At 37.5% G+C, this 17,720-nt stretch overlaps 1 protein-coding gene across 7 annotated transcripts in view; it reads right to left on the bottom strand.

Moving 5' to 3' along the window:
• TBC1D5 (TBC1 domain family member 5) overlaps nt 1-17,720 on the bottom strand; it is a 642,656-nt gene that overhangs the window by 253,801 nt on the left and 371,135 nt on the right. For all 7 annotated transcript variants that reach the window (XM_073223289.1, XM_073223292.1, XM_036996277.2 and 4 more), the window contains one exon: nt 8,332-8,434. In XM_073223289.1, the coding sequence (XP_073079390.1) occupies nt 8,332-8,434 (103 nt within the window). The remainder of the gene's footprint in view (nt 1-8,331; nt 8,435-17,720) is intronic.

Genomic DNA, 17,720 nt, shown 5'->3' on the forward strand with positions numbered 1-17,720 from the left:
AAGAAGAGGAGAGCACAAGAACAGAAAGACACCTGGGGCACTGAGGAATCTCAGCTACTGGACTGGGAAATGCTGCAAAACCCTCTTGCCCCCAGGCATCTAGCAAAGTATGCTGATGACATCCTTAGAGTTCAAATCATTCTGAGTGGAATTTTCTGTTATTTGCCTCTAAAAAAATCCTACAGTGATAGAGATTTTTTTGTTTTGTTTTGTTTTGGTCTTTGGAATTTGTATCTCATTTCTGGATAGCCTACCTTGCTTGAGAAGGCATTTCCAACACAGAGATTATAGAAAATTTTCCTAATTTTTTCTCCAGCATTTTTATACAATCTTAGTTTTTATATTTATATCTTCATTCCTAGAATTTATTTCCAATGAAAGTATAATTTAATCTCTTTTGATGGGAAACCAAACATGGCAAATTAATATCCTTTTTCCATTGAATGAAATATCTTATTGTGTAAGATCTCATATACAAATTGGACCTGTTCCATTGATCAATTTGTAGATTCCCATACTACTATTACATTGATTGGATCAAAGAACATTTATAGGGGTTTCCATATCTCCCTGTGCCATTCTCCTCTTTCTTTAAATTATATGACAACTCCAACATATTTTATAATGACGATAATTATAATAACCACCACAGTTACCAAAATGAACACTTAGAGAGCACTACATTTTTAACTCTACAAAGTCAGTACTATTGTTGCCCTCATCTTACAGCTAACAAACTAAGATTAGAAAAGTTAAGTAAGTAAACTGCCCAAGATTATGTAGCACATAAATGGTGGAGCTGAGAGTCAAATAAAGGGATGTGAGGGAAGAGGCTTACAGATGGAGTCATGAGAGGTGAGACAGAAACCTCCTCCCAAAACCACATACAATACAAAAATACAGCAAATACAATGTATCCTGAAAGAGCAACCAGAGAGAAGACTGCAACAGACTGCCTATATTGGGAGAAAAGAGAAGACCTCAGGGAAAAGGGTAAAGTAGCAAAGCTGCAAGCTGCGGGGGTCCCAAGTCCTCCCCCAGCCTGGGCTCATCTGTGGGAGGAAGAGAAACAGAGTGGGGAGGGGGCAGAGGCCTAGAACTGCTGAACACACAGCCCTGGAGATCTGCTCCAGGAGCACAAACCCACATCACATAGTGCTCTGAAGATTAGTGGGGTTGGAAAGCAAAGACAGGCAGAATACTGGGAGAGACTGAGATTCCAGCAGCTTGTGGAGAACAGGTACCCACAACCAGCCACTCCCGTACAAAGGAGAGGTGAGCAATTTGAAAGACTTACCAACAGCAAGAAGGCTGCTAAAGGGTCAAGGATTACATAGAACATGCTGCTCAGGAGAAAGGACAGGTGGACAAAATAATCCCAGCACACTCAGTCCAGAAGATTGGGTACTTTCAGGAGCTTCAGGTGCTCTGTGCACATCTGGTGATGGGCGCTGAGGACCACCCACACCCCTGCCCAAAATATGCAGCCTGAAGCTCCTTCCATGAGGACAGCACCAGTTCACAAACCTGCTGCCCCAGTTATTGTGCCAGGCCAGCCAGAGGGAGGCCCTACCTATGGTAGCGACAGGGACATAATGCAGAGGTCACTCCCTGAGCGTTCAGGACACTGGCCCTGAGAGTGGAGGCAGGCACTGCAGCTGGAAAGGAGGAAAGAGTTCTTTCCTCCAGATAGGCACTGCTGCCGCTAGCCTGTGATCCCTGCCTTCACTCCAGGTGCTGGACAGCTCCAGAGAGTAGAGCTTCTGGGTACTAAAGCGTGCCACCCACACAAAATTCTTATTTCAGAGTAATCAATATAAATATGAAACAGCAAAAGAAACTGGCACAACCCCAAATCCCACAAACACTAGAAAGAGGGCTGAATGAAACTGAAATCACCAAACTTCTGAAAGACTTCAAAATAAAAATCATAAACAAGCTCATGGAGCTACAGAAGAATATTCAAGACCTCAGGGAGGACTTCAAGAGACAGAAACTGAAAAATGTAATACCTGAAATAAACATAAAATGGAGGGATTTAAACAGAAATTAGAGGAGGCAGAGGAGATAGTAAAAGAAACAGAAATTAGAGAACAGGAATACAAAGAAGCTAAGGCACAGAGAGAAAACAGGATCTTTAGGAATGAAAGAACATTAAGAGAATTGTGTGACTAATCCAAATGGAACAATATTCACATTATAGGGGTACCAGAAGAACAGAGAGAAAAAGGGATGGAAAGTATCTCTGAGGAAGTAAATGTTGAAAATTTCCCCAATATGGGGAAGTAGATAGTTTCTCAGACCATAGAGGACCACAGATTGCCCAACGCAAGGGACCAAAGGACAACAACACCAAGGCATATAATAATTAAAATGGTGAAGATAAAGGACAAGGACAGAGTATTAAAAGCAGCCAGAAAGACAAAAAAGATCACAAAGGAAAACCCATCAGGCTATCATCAGACTTCTCAGCAGAAACCTTACAGGCCAGAAGGGAGTGGCATGATATACTTCATGCAATGAAAGAGAAGGGTCTCAAACCAAGAATATTCTATCCAGAAAGATTATCATGTAAATTTGAAGGAGGGATTTAACAATTTGTAGATAAGCAAAAGTTGAGAGAATTTACCTCCCACAAACCACCTCTACAGTATATTTGGGAGGGATTGCTATAGATGGAAGTGGTCCTAAGGCTGAATAGCTGTCATCAGAGAAAATAAAACCACGGTAAAGGAAGTAGACCACTTAATTATGAAGCAAATGAAAAATTAAGTCAACTACACCCACAGTCAGTCAAGGGACAGACAAAAAGTTCATAATATGATACCTAATGTACATAGAATGTAGGAGGAAAAAAAAGGAGGAGGAATCAAAAAAGAATCTTCAGATTGTGTTTGAAATAGTGTACAAAGTGAGTTAAGTTAGACTGTTAGATACTAAAGAAGCTACCCTTGAACCTTCGGAAACCACAAATCTAAAGCCTGCAATGGCAATAAGTACATATCTATTGATAATCACCCTAATGTAAATGATTGGAATGCACTAATCAAAAGACACAGAGTTACAGAATGGATAAAAAAGCAATACCCATCTATAAGCTGCATACAAGAGACTCATTTCAAACCCAAAGACATACACAGACTAAAAGTGAAGGGATGGAAAGAGATATTTCAGCAAATAATACGTAGGGAAAAGCAGGAGCTGCAGTACTGCATCAGACAAAATAGACTTTAAAACAAAGAGACAAAGAAGGATATTACGTAATGATAAAGAGGTTAGTCGAACAAGAGGATATAACAATTATATATCTATGCACCCAACATAGGAGCACCCAAATATGTGCAACAAATACCAACAGAATTAAAGGGGGAAATTGAATGCAACTCACCACTCACTCCAAAGGACAGATCAACCAGACAGAAAATAAATCAGGAGACAGAGGCACTGAACAACACATTAGAGCACATGGACCTAACAGACATATGTGCAGAACACTCCACCTAAAAGCAGCAGGATACACATTCTTCTCAGTGCACATGGAACATTTTCAAGAACAGATTATATACTAGGTTACAAAATGAGCCTTGGTAAATTCAAAAGTACTGAAACTGTACCAACCAGCTTCTCAGATCACAAATGTATGAAACAAGAAATAAATTGTGCCAAGAAAATGAAAAATCCCACAAACACATGAGGGCTTAACAACATGCTCCTAAATAACAAATGAATCAAAAATGGATCAATGAACAAATAAAAACGGAGATCAAGTGATATATGAAAACAAATGAAAACAATAATTCAACACCGCAAAATCTGTGGGTCACAGCAAAGGCCATGCTAAGAGGGAAGTATGTTGCAACATAGGTTTACCTTGGGAAAGAAGAACAATCCCATGTGAACAGTCTAAACTTACAAATAATGAAACAAGAAAAAGAAGAACAAATGAGGTCCAAAGTCATTAGAAGGAGGGACATAATAAAGATTAGAGCAGAAATAAATAAAACCGAGAAGAATAAAACAATAGAAAGAATCAATGAAAGCAGGAGATGGTTCTTCGAGAAAATAAACAAAATAGATAGGCCCCTAGCCAGACTTGTCAAGAAAAAAAGAGAGTCTACACACATAAACAGAATCAGAAACAAGAAAGGAAAAATCTCTATGGATACCACAGAAATACAAAGAATTATTAGAGACTACTATGAAAATTATATGCTAACAAACTGGATAACCTAGAAGAAATGGACAACTTTCTAGAAAAATACAACCTTCTAAGACTAACCCAGGAAGAAACAGAAAATCTGAACAGACCAATTACCAGCAATGAAATTGAACTGGTAATCAAAAAACTATCTAAGAACAAAAAGCCCTGAACCAGATGGCTTCAACACTGAAATTTATCAAACATTTAGTGAAGACCTAATACCTATCCTCCTTAAAGTTTTCCAGAAAGTAGAAGAGGAGGGAATACTTACAAACTCATTCTATGAGGCTAGCATCACTCTAATACCAAAACAAGGTAAAGGCACCACAAAAAAAAAAAAAGAAAATTACAGACCAATATCCCTGATGGACATAGACACAAAAATATTCAAAAAATTATTAGCAAACCAAATTGAAAAATACATCAAAAAGATCATCCATCATGGTCAAGTAGGGTTTATTCCAGTGATATAAGGATGATACAATATTCAAAAATCAATCAACATCATATACCACATCAACAAAAAGGAGAAAAACCACATGATCATCTCCATAGATGCTGAAAAAGCATTTGACAAAATTCAACATCCATTATGATAAAAACTCTCAACAAAATGGGTATAGAGGGCAAGGACCTCAACATAATAAAGGACATATATGACAAACTCACAGCCAACATCATACTTAACAGCAAGAAGGTAAGAGCTTTTCCTTTAAGATCTGGAACAAGACAAGGATGCCCACTCTTTCCACTTTTATTCAAAATAGTACTGGAGGTCCTAGCCATGGCAGTCAACGCAAAGAAATAAAAGGCATCCAGATTGGTAAGGAAGAAGTTAAACTGTCACTGTTTGCAGATGACATGATATTGTACATAAAAAACCCTAAAGAATCCATCCCAAAACTACTATAATTAATAACTGAATTCAGCAAATGTGTAGGATACAAAATTAGTACACAGAAATCTGTTGCATTTCTATATACTAATGATGAACTAGCAGAAAGAGAAATGTGGTATAATTCCATTTACAATTACATCATAAAGAATAAAATGCCTAGGAATAAACCTAACCAAGGAGGTAAAAGGCCTATACTCAGAACTACAAGACCCTCATGAGAGAAATTAAAGAAGATATCAATAAATGGAAATATATCCTGTGCTCATCGACAGGAAGAATTAATATTCTCAAAATGGCCATCCTGCCTAAAGCCATCTACAAATTCAATGCAATCCCTGTCAAAATACCATGGCATTATTGGTGCCAACAAACTAGAACAAATAGTTAAAAAATTCATATGGAACCACAAAAGACCCTGAATAGCAAAGCAATCCTGAGAAAGAAGAATAAAGCTGGGGGATTACACTTCTCAACTTCAAGTTCTACTACAAAGCCACAATAATACAATTTGGTATTGGCACAAGAATAGACACATATATCAGTGGAACAGAATAGACAGCACAGAGACAAATCAACACATACATGGCCAATTAATATATAATAAAGGATCTATGGACACACAATGGGGAAATGATGGCCTCTTCAATAACTGGTGTTGGTAAAACCGGACAGCTACATGTAAGAGAATGAAACTGGATTATTGTCAAAATGGATCAAAGACCTGAATGTATGTCATGAAACCATAAAACTCTTAGAAGGAAACACAGGCAAAAATCTCCTGAATATAAACATTAACTACTTTTTCTTGAACACATCTCCTCAGGAAAGGGAAACAAAAGCAAAAATGAAAACATGGGACTACATCAAACTAAAAAGCTTCTGTACAGCAAAGGATACCATCAGTAGAACAAAAAGACATCCTATAGTATGGGAGAACATATTCATAAATGACATATCCAACAAGGAGTTAACATTAAAAATATATAAAGAACTCAGATGCCTCAACATCCAAAAAGCAAATAACCAGATTAAAAAATGAGCAGAGGGTATAAACAGACACTTATTCAAAGAAGTTCAGATGGCCAACAGGCACATGAAAATATGCTCCATATCGCTAACAATCCGGGAAATGCAAATTAAAACTACAATGTCACCTCACACCAGTTAGGATGGCCAGCATCGAAAAGACTACGAGCGACAAACACTCCTACGCTGCTGGTGGGAATGTAAATATTTCAACCATTGTGGAAAGGAATATGGAGGTTTCTCAAAAAACTAAAAATAGAAATACCATTTGACCTGGTAATTCCACTCCTAGTAATTTACCCAAGGAAAGCAAAATCCCAGATTCAAAGACAAATGCACCCCTATGTTTAGTACAGCACTATTTACAATAGCCAAGATATGGAAGCAACCTAATTGTCCCTCAGTAGATGAATGATTAAAGAAAAGGCAGTATATGCACACAGTGGAATATTACTCAGCCATGCGAAGAAAACAAATCCTACCATTTGCAACAACATGGATGGAGTTGGAGGGTATTATGGTCACTGAAATAAGCCAGGTGGGGAAAGACAAGTAATGAATGATTTCATCCTTTTGTGGAGAATAACAATGAAGCAAAACTGAAGTAACAACAGACTCACAGACTCCAAGAAGGGATTAGAGGTTACTAAAGGGAAGGGTTTGGGCAGGGTGTCTGGGGAAGGAGAAGGGGATTCAGGGGCATTATGATTAGCACCCATAATGTAGGCAGGTCAGGGGGAAGACAGTATAGCACGGAGAAGACAAGTAGTGACTCTATAACATCTTGCTATGCTGATGGACAGTGATTGTGGTGGACTGTAGGGGGGAAATTGATAATATGCGTGAATGTAGTGACCACAGTGTTGCTCATGAAATCTTTGTAAGACTATATCAATGATACCTTAAAAAAAATTAGAAAAGAAAAAAAATAAACAGATTTGAGTCTAGGTCCAGTGTTCTTCACCACTGAGCTCTTTTAAGCCATTAAAATTACTGTAAAGTTTTTTGGCACTAAATTTAAAATAACAATGTCCATTTCCTAAAAGTACATCTCTCACTTAGATTATAACTGGAATAATACATTTATATATTAATTTTGGGAGAATAATATTTTATTTATTGTCTTTGCATCTAAAAATATACTAACACTTTCTATTTATTCAACTCTTGCTTTATATCCTCCAATGACATTTAGTTTTCTTCATATAGTTTTTGTACCTGTACTGCTAACTTTATTTCTAGACATTTTAAAGGTTTGGTTGCCATTATGAATGGGATTTACTTTTTCCATTTCCCACTCTAAAAGGATACTATTACCATGTAATTGGTATAAAGATATATTATACTAATATTAAAACTAAAATAAAATTAGTTCCCTTGGGTGTTCCATATATACAATAACATAAACAGCATTTAGTACAACTGTAATATGATTTGGTTAATTATCTTTAAACTAATCAAATGTATTTCAAATTAAATACCATAGTATTTTCTGCTGTATTACACTGAAGTTAGTATCTGTTGGACATATGCTGTAACTTTTGATTGTTAGAAAATTTATTTTTTAGTTTGAATTCCCACTTAATATACATTTGAGATGCACATAAAAACATCCAACCTTATGTGTTTTTACTGAAACCCAATAACCTTGAACAGAAACCTAGACAGGTAAATAATTTACATTTCAATTAAAAAGAAATATAATCCAACAATCTTTGCTTTAAATGGAAGAATCAAATTTCAGGATCACAAAAAATATCATATACATTTCAAAAATTTAAGGAATTTTTGAAGTTCTATTACTGGTAAGCTCTAAAGAGTGAAAGGACATGATTAGTTTTTACATGGCATGTCACATATTTATAATGCTGTACTTAGAAACAATATTTATATATACAACTCTGAGAAGTTTTATTACTAGATTGGCTTAAAAGATGCTGTTTATAAACAAACTCCCAGAAGTCAAAAGAAAAGATTGAATGCCTTACAGAAGACAATTTGGTAGGATATCTTGTAATAAGAAGAAGCATATGTGCTTCAATGAGCTTACTTTTTTCACTATGCAGCTGACAAGCAGCTCTTTGATTGCTTTACTATTATGATACAACTTTGGATACAATAAAGGCTACATTATCGCTCTATCATTTGTCAAGCTGTATAGAAAATTTTGAGTCAATGGTTGCCACCTGTACGATATTTTCATTACCTGTTTATAAAGCAACTGCTCGTTTTCTCTAGCGTAACAGAAAAGAACATCTGTAAGAATTTTTCTCACATTTTCTTGTTGGAAAAACTGCATTTCAGGAAACCTGAAAAAAGAAAACACAGATTTGAAACTGACTAGCACAATTCCAAAAATTACCCTCAAACTCCCATCTCTCAGAGGCGCCCAGGGCTGCTTTAGGTTATAGCACAAGTCTTTCACTTGCCATGCAACTTACACTACTGTTGATACTGATAAAGTTAAGAAGAAAAGGGAAATTATTGTTATCACAGAGGGAAATTATACCTTTCAACATGTAAGTTTTTCAAATGTCTTTATCATCAGATGGTGAATACAATAGTTTTTAAGCAAAATGAACCAAATGGCCCATGTATCTGGGGGTGAGGTGTTTCTTTGTTTTAGCTCACTTGATTTTTAGGACTAGAATGTGATTTCTTTAAGTACCACATTTTTCAAGAAATCACTCTGTTTTTTTTTTTTGGTGCAAAAATCAGGTTTTAGATTACTATGCATGACAACACTATTAGTTTTATCTGAATAAAACTGACTTCAAATGGAACACATTAGTCAGTATTGCTTAAATGCTCTCTGGATCAAGATTTCTATAGGTGCTTTGAAGCAGTGTGAAATAGAACAAAGGGGACAGTATGTGCTTGAAGGAAACTTAAACAGTTGTTTATAATTTAAGAATATAAAACTGCAACAGCCCAAAGAGTAAGTACACAGTGAGTATAAAGGGGAGAGGGAGTGTCAGCTAGAGGTGAAAAGTCAAATGGGTCCAATCACAAGAAGGTCTGAACAAGACTGTTTAGGAGATGAGGGATATGGAAAATGAATTGGTAAGGCAGCAAAAAGATAAAAGAAGGGCTGATGGCCAGCAGGCCATGCATACTGCAAGTGTCCAGCAGATGCGTGAATTAGAAATCAGAAAGGGAGGTGCTTCCTGGGAGGACTGGCAGCTGGGAGCAGGACAAAAGGACAGAAGAAAAAGTGGGGCAGGTCTGGAAAGTTTTGAATGCCAAATTTAACAACTGAGAAAAAGCTACCAGGTGACTCTACATTTTTCGATAGAGAGTAACAAAGAAACGAGTATTTGAGTAACTCTAAGTGGGAATAAGCCTGAAAAAGGAGAGATTACAGGAAGGAATAACTCGGCATCATAATGGAAGTGACATGGAAAAGCCACAAATTTGAGAAGAGCCTGTGTTCAAATTCACGTTGCATAATTGCTAACTGTGCAATGCTGAGTAAATGACTGCTTAACTGCCTCATCTTACCAAACAGGGAAAATAATACTCATCTTGTGATCAAGATGAGATCATGTAAAAGTACCGAGAACAGTGCCTGGCAAGTAGCACACGTTCAGGAGACGAGGCCATTATTAGTCTTTCAGTATTGGTACATTAGGTGATGAAGATGTGAATTAGGTGGCTTTGGAACTAGAGCCATAGAATAGGAGAACCGGGGAGGGGCTGAAGAGGAAGAGCACCTGAAGTGTAGAGGCACGGAGCATTATCAAAAGAGAAAAATACTCCTTAACGAGTCTTCTAAAGAGCAGTAATGATTGTTTTACTTCATATTACAATGGTTTATGGCCCCCTATTTCTGGAGACCTCAGCTGTTTTGATTTTCCTTCAGATGCCCTCTGGCTGCCTGTGAGAGTTATAACTTTCTCTCCAGGCCAGGCTGGGTTCCTGGGTGAATTGTGCTAGTGGTTTGTGAAGCATCTCTTTTCTGGTCCTAATTTTTACAATAAATTAAAGTTTTGTATCTTCATCTGTTCATTATACTTTGGCTTGAAATTCCCTCTGAAGTGCAACTGTGCCCAGACAGACATTCTGTCTTCTCTCTAGCAGCAAGGAGGTTTCTCTGCGGGAGACCAGTAATAAGTGACCCATGGACCTGAGCAAGACCACCTCACACCTCTGCATAAGCCTTGAGGTGCTGATCCTCCAGGCAGTCCCTACTGAGGCATGGGAATTTGACTAAGCATAAGTGACCTTAGCTCCTAAAGAAGAGGTATAACTGACATGTACGAGCTTCAGGTATATTAATATAATGGTTCAGTATTTGTGTACACTGTGAGGTAACCACCACAATAAGGCTCATTACCACGTTCACCCTGTCTTTAAGTAGACTTCAAGTCTTGTGACATAGATCATGTGGCTTAATGACTTTGTGTCCTGTTCCTTAACTGTTACTTGGGACTTTCTATGCACCCTGCACAGCCACATTCTGTGTAGCCGCTGAGATCTGAATGGATTATGGGAGAAAGTTCTAAAACCTGAATCATTTACTTTGCAACCAATATCCACGAACTAGGTAGTAAGACTTTAATACCTAACTAGTAAAAATGTAAATTATATTGTACACCAATTCATAGTTTTATGTAAATGCATACTAACCACTTGCAATATTAAAAATAATAGATCCTCAATAATTAAATTGCAGGTAGATAATTTAAATTACCCACTTTTAGCAAATACCCAATCAACTGAAAATGTCTATTAGACATAGCATATCTACTGAGCATTAGCATGCCATCTACCATCCACTCTGCAATGCTAAAGTGCCAAGTTATGAACTTCCATGAGACCTTACTTTATAGAAAAGTATGACTTGTTCTCTAAATTCTGATGAGCAATCTGTAACATCAAGTATGTAACATAAAAAGATACAGAAAAGTTCTGAAAAAGAAGTTTATGGTATCTCACAAGTTGGACCTGACATACAGAGAAGTTTTAAGCTGTACGATTCTGTAGAGATTTACTAGAACATCTCAGAAGGTAACAGACAAGGATACTTAGTAGGGAGATTAATATCTACCTCAGTGTATCTGGGGAGTTAGCAAGGCAGCAGTACTTTCTAACTGCTTCACTAATCAGTCCTAAATGAGAGGTAAGCACTAAGGTAAAATTCCATGAGGTTAGAGTTACACAAAAGAACCTAGGTCATAAGGTTGATGAATATATCTGAATAATAACGTTTCCCATAAAAAATATTTTATTATCCTATCAGGCTTGGAACCAAAAGAGACATACCACCTATAGGAATGAGAAATAAGAGGGAGCAAGTTACAATGAGTAGCTTTTCTAGGAACAGCAATTATCAGTTTTTGATATATTTTATGTTTCAAAAGAGCTTCTTTGCCACCCATTACAAATCTAAACTTTTTTTTTTTTTACCTCATGTCACCTGTTGTTGATTCAGGATGGGTAAAGTAATTTGAACATCAGTCTAACCCAAATATTACTAGAAAGGGAAATCTGCTTTTGAAGCAATAAAAAAAAAAATCACAGACTACGACCCAAGCTGGATTCAATAATAATTGTTAAAATTCTGAAAAGTCCGTAGTGACTGTACAGTTTCATGCAAAAAAGAGAAATAATAGTAACTCCAGCAAAGATGAAAAAGAAAATCTTAGAATTAAAGCTGTAGAGTCACTACTGTAGAATTCAAGCCAAAATATGTGATAGATAATAAAGTGAAAGGGGGAAAATACCTCACTAAATAGGGATTGAAGATAATGTTTTGTTTTTATCAGAAAATCAAAGTCCAAGAGAAGGAATTTTTGCATTTGGTCAGAAAATGAAAATGGAGATGGTAAACAGAAAAGGGTGAAACTCTGACAGAGGTAAAAACAATGACAAAGTCATATTAAAGTCTTGTGTGATGAAGTTCAGACTAATACAGTCTAAGATTTTTACTTGATCAAAAAAAAAGGGGGATGTTTCAGTTTAACTTAATTGACCAATATTTAAAGTTCAGCAGTTTCTCTCTCAAGATGTCTGAAGAACTTATACTCAGACAAATTTCACATTCTGCAGAGAAATACCAAGTGATATAAAAGTCTGGTGTCTGTAGTAATCAAGACAATTTGGTATTGGCCCAAGAACAGACCCAGAGACCAGTGAAACAGACTAGAGAGCCCTGATGTAAACCCAAGCATATATGGTCAATAATATACAATAAGGGAGCCCTGGATATACAATGGGGAAATGACAGCCTGTTCAACAGCTGGTGTTGGCAAAACTGGACAACTACCTGTAAGAGAATGAGATTGGATTATTGTCTAACCCCATACACAAAAGTAAACTCAAAATGGATCAAATATCTGAATATAAGTCATGAAACCATAAAACTCTTAGAAGACGACATAGGCAAAAATCTCCTGAATATAAACATGAGCAACTTTTTCCTGAATGAATCTCCTTGGGCAAGGGAAACAAAAGCCACAATGAACAAATGGGACTACATCAAGTTAAAAAGCTTCTGTATAGCAAAGGACACCATCTGCAGAACAAAAAGGCATCCTACAGAATGGGAGAATATGTTTGTAAATGACATATCTGACAAGGGGTTAACATCCAAAATACATAAAGAACTCACACGCCTCAACAACCAAAGAGCAAATAACCCTATTAATGGGCAGAGGATTTGAACAGACAGTTCTCCAAAGAAGAAATTCAGATGGCCAACAGGCACATCAAAAGATGCTCTACATTGCTAATTATCAGGGAAATGCAATTAAAACCACAATGAGATATTACCTCACACCAGTTAGGATGGCCAACATCAAAAAGACTAGGAACAACAAATGCTGGCAAGGATGTGGAGAAAGGGGAACCCTCCTACACTGCTGGTGGGAATGTAAACTAGTTCAACCATTGTGAAAAGCAGTATGGAGGTTCCTCAAAAAACTCAAAATAGAAATACCATGTGACCTGGGAATTCCACTCATAGGAATTTATCCAAAGAATACAAGTTCTTAGATTCAAAAACGTATATGCACTCCTATGTTTATCGCAGCACTATTAACAATAGCCAAGATATGGAAACAACCTAAGTGTCCATCAGTAGATGAATGGTTAAAGAAGATGTGGTACATATACACAATGGAATACTACTCAGCCATAAGAAAGAAACAAATCCTACCATTTGCAACAACATGGATGGAGCTAGAGGGTATTATGTTAGTGAAATAAGCCAGGCAGAAAAAGACAAGTATCAAATGATTTCCCTCATTTGTAGAGTATAACAATGGAGAAAAACTGAAGGAACAAAACAGTAGCAGACTCACAGACTCCAAGAAGGGACTAACGGTTACCAAAGGAGAGGGTGGGGTACAGCGGGTGGGGAGGGAGGGAGAAGGGGATTGAGGGCTTTTATTATTAGTACACGGGGTGTGGGGGGATAATGGGGAAGACAGTGTAGCACAGAGAAGACAAGTAGTGACTCTGTGGCATCTTACTACACTGATGGACAGTAACTGCAATGGGGTATGGGCGGAGACTTGATAATATGGATGAATGTAGTAAGCACATTGTGTTTCATGTGAAACCTTCATAAGAGTGTATATCAATAATACCTTAATAAAAAACTGTATAAAAAGATTTAAAAAAAAGTTTGGTGTCTGAGTTGTTTTGCATCTTGAAATAAATCAAAATTCCACAGGCAATATAGCTTTCATTATAACTTAAAAAATTTTTCATTATAGAAAATTCAAACATTTATAAAGAAGAGACAATAGTAGACTAAATCCTAATATATCCACCACCTAGCTTCATTCATCACCAATTCTTGTTTTATATATATATGTGTGTGTAGGTATATACTTACTTGTTTTATATATATATATATGTTTATGTGTGTGTATATATATATATATATATACACACACATACACTCCTTAATGCTGCATTCTGAAGCAAATCTGAGTTTTCATCATATCTATAAATACTGCAGTGTGTATCACTAAAAGATGAGGACTCTTTAAAAACAACATTAGTACCATTATAACAATACAGATAATAATTCATTATTAAATCAAACATCTTGTCAATGTTCATATTTCTCTAAAAATTTTTCAGTTTGTTCAAATCAAGATCCAAGAAATATGCATACATTGAAATTTGTTTATATAGCTCTTGGAGACTCTTACTCTATAGAATTGTCCTTTCATTCTTTCACTTTTTTTTTTTTGCAATATATTTGCTGAAGAGCCAGGTTCTTTACCCTGTAGAAACTTCCCACATTCTCAATTTTACTTATTGTTTCTCCATTTTGTTATGTAACACACTCTTCTTCACCCTGTATTTCCTATAAACTGGTAGTTAGATCTAGAGACTTCAGCAGATTCAGGTTCAACTTCCAACAAGTTCTTCACGGGCAGTATGATGGTTTTAGTAGATGTCCAAAGATTCTTTGGCACTTCCCCCAAAAGCAGCAGAGGGATCTTACTCCCCTCCGTTGGCATGAGTGCTGGCCTAGTGACTAGCTTTTCACAAGTTGAATGCAGGGTGATAGTGGGACCCAGCTTCTGTGTGGCTGTCCATTTGGACACATCCTTGGAACCCAGACACCATGCTGCTAGGATATCAAGCAACCACCCGAGAGGGCCATGTGAGGTGTTCTTGTCATGGCTCCAAAGAAGGTCTCTGTTGAGAGCCAGCTTCAATAGGCAGATGTGTGAGTGACAGACTGGGGATGATCTGAGGCCCTGTCAAGTTGGCCTGGCCAATACCTTGTGGAACAGAGACAAACTATCCTGCTCTGCTCTGCCCAAGTTGTAGATTATCAACAAAATAAATTTCGTTGCTGTTGTGAGTTTTGGGGTACTTGACAGTACAGCAAGACAGAGCTGGTATAGTTGGTGCCAAGTACTCCTATCAGGAGGCACATACTGCTGGCATCTCTCTTTCTCTGATGCTTAACCATGACGATCATCCCTAGATCTATTAACTCATTAGAGGCTGTATAATGGTAAAACTATAATTCTATCAATTTTTTCTTCATTATCTAAAATACATATATATAAAAAAAACTCTCCCTTCAACAATTTGTAGTTATTCTGAAGTACAGATCCCCACAATTTCGAAAAATATTGTTGATTCCCATTACCTTTGTTCATGGATACTTGTGGACATCTGAGAAGTGGTAATGACAGAATGGCTGCTAATTCTCTCACAAAAGTGGTTCATGACAGCCAGACCATTCTATTTGCCTTTGGATAACTTTTTACTGGCTACAGAACATGGGCCTGGGTCAGGAGACGAGGGATGCAGGATGATTACACACCAGCTTTCAGAGTCCCAGCAACCAGAGCCCAGGCACCTGACAGGAGTTCACTGGAAGGGTGTTCAACAGGGCAGGGGCCTGTCATGACACTGATGGACACACAACAAAGGGAAGCCAGGCAACCATCTGGGCTGCCTATTCTGTGGAGTTTCTTAGACAACAAAGAGACAACAAGCAAGAAAAGGGTTAAGAAAAGAGTGAAATGATAAAGGGCTTTGTCACTGCATTATAGTACATAATTAGGTAATTAGGAGTATTAAAACAGACAAAGCACTGGGCCCAGATGAATTACTGAAGATGCAAGTATTCAATAAGATGCCCCAGGGGAAAAAATAAAGCCCTTGGTGAAGGTTTGAAATCATGCAGCAGGACAGGGAAGCACAGAGGACCTGAAGGAACAATAAGTGGTGTTATGCCCATCCTTCAAAAACAGAATTTCAAAATAAGCATTCATCCAAAATTTAAAATGAGCTGATGAAAACTCCCTAGAATACTATTAAACACCAAAGTAACTATAATACCTTACTTCAGGTTTATTATTTATTCAAGAAAACTGAAAAATCAAGCAAAAAGCATAAAGAGGAACAATTTGAGACAGAAGGAAAGAAAGCAGGCAGACCAGACACTTTTTCTTCCTGTGCTTCCTGTTTTAATCAATGATTCCAGTATTCTCCCTGTTCAACCAAGTCCCCTTTCTCTTCTTTACAGCTGGACTTCATTTCCCGGCTTCCTTTTCAGTGGGCTGTGACTACATGACCGACAGCTAGCCCATGGAATGAGTGACGTGATACAACACCTCCCTCTCCCCCCAGTTAGGCCTCAAATCCATTTCCCCTTCCAGCTGGATATAATAGAAAAGGTCATCCAGGAGACCTGAGAAGCTACATATGGCTTGTGGTGGTTTTAAAAGTGTATCTGCAAGTTCTCTAACGTACTGCCCTCCCTTCTTGGTCGGTTTGCTCTAGGGGAAGCATCCTTTGGAGAAAGTCCCTTTAGCAGTCCATGGAGATATCTGTATGCTGGGGAACCACAGTGGACCCTCCAGACCTCATCAGACCTTCAGAATGAAATAAATGATTATTGTTACAATTCACTAATTTTAGTTGACTGATTGTGTACCAATAAATAACTAACATGGTTTCACTAGCTGAAACTGGGGTGTTACTAAACAACCATCAAGTGTCAGGTATAGATGTATCTATGGGAATGGACAGAAGCCAGATGGACCTTGAATATGGCATTAGTGAAAGACTAAAGGCTATGGAAGAGACTGTCAGCAAAAGACTGGGAGGCTGCCAGGGAGGACTTCAAGGAAAGAGAAGAAAACATAGGAAAACTGGAGGGAAAACATTCCTTATTATGTTGTGGCAACATGGCAGCTTATAGATAGATGAACAATAAGAATGTATCAAATAAACTGGGTGACAGAGCTACAGAGCTATCCAGGCAGGATGTGGAGGGTTCTGCTTTGTTTATACTTGTCACTTCAGGACCAGAGGGGGGGGAAAAAGCAAAGGGAAGACCTGCTAAACCTGAAGGTGCTAGGAAGGCTGGGTCTGAAGATAAGACTCTCTCATCCTCAGCCTCCACAGTCAGCAAATGATGCTAACATTAAGACACTGTTTCTGGACAAAGATAAAATCTAAGACACAGAGAAACAAGGTCTGAAGATGAAACCAAGGGTGTGAATATAAATTCCTTTGTTAAGATCTCAGAGCTCTAAAGCAGTGTTCCAGAGAAGCATTTTGTCAGACAAGATATCCTGATGCCTTGTAAAGATTTAAAAAGCAGTCCTCACAGAGTCTTAGCAGTCAGAGGTCAGGGAGCTCAGCATCCTGCCCTGCATAGGACAGCCTTTTATGACATAGAACTGGTTCAAATGTCAACACTCCCAAGGTTGAGAAACTCCGCATTAAAGTATATGAACCCAGAGGGCAGAAACAGTATCTATTAACTCAATCTCCACTTTTCTCTAAATAATATTTGAAATAACCACTCATGTTTCCATTTCCTGTTTGCTTCATACGGTGCTTTGCATACAGAGGTTATTTCATAAATGTTTCTTGAACTGAAAAAGTGTTAAATCTAGGCAAACAACATTAACATAAAATATTATAAAGTAGTTGAAAGACCCAGAGTCCATTTGCCCATTAACAAGTTATGTCTTCTTCAGTCATATTCTTTCTGAGCTTCAACTCTTCACATTTGCAAAATAAAAGGATTTAAATAGATGACTACTAATGATACAATGCCTATTATGGGTGCCAAATACTGGAGAATATGAAGATATAAGA

Source organism: Manis javanica, chromosome 15 (genome assembly GCF_040802235.1).
Source record: "Manis javanica isolate MJ-LG chromosome 15, MJ_LKY, whole genome shotgun sequence".
NCBI classification, from domain to species: Eukaryota; Metazoa; Chordata; class Mammalia; order Pholidota; family Manidae; genus Manis; species Manis javanica.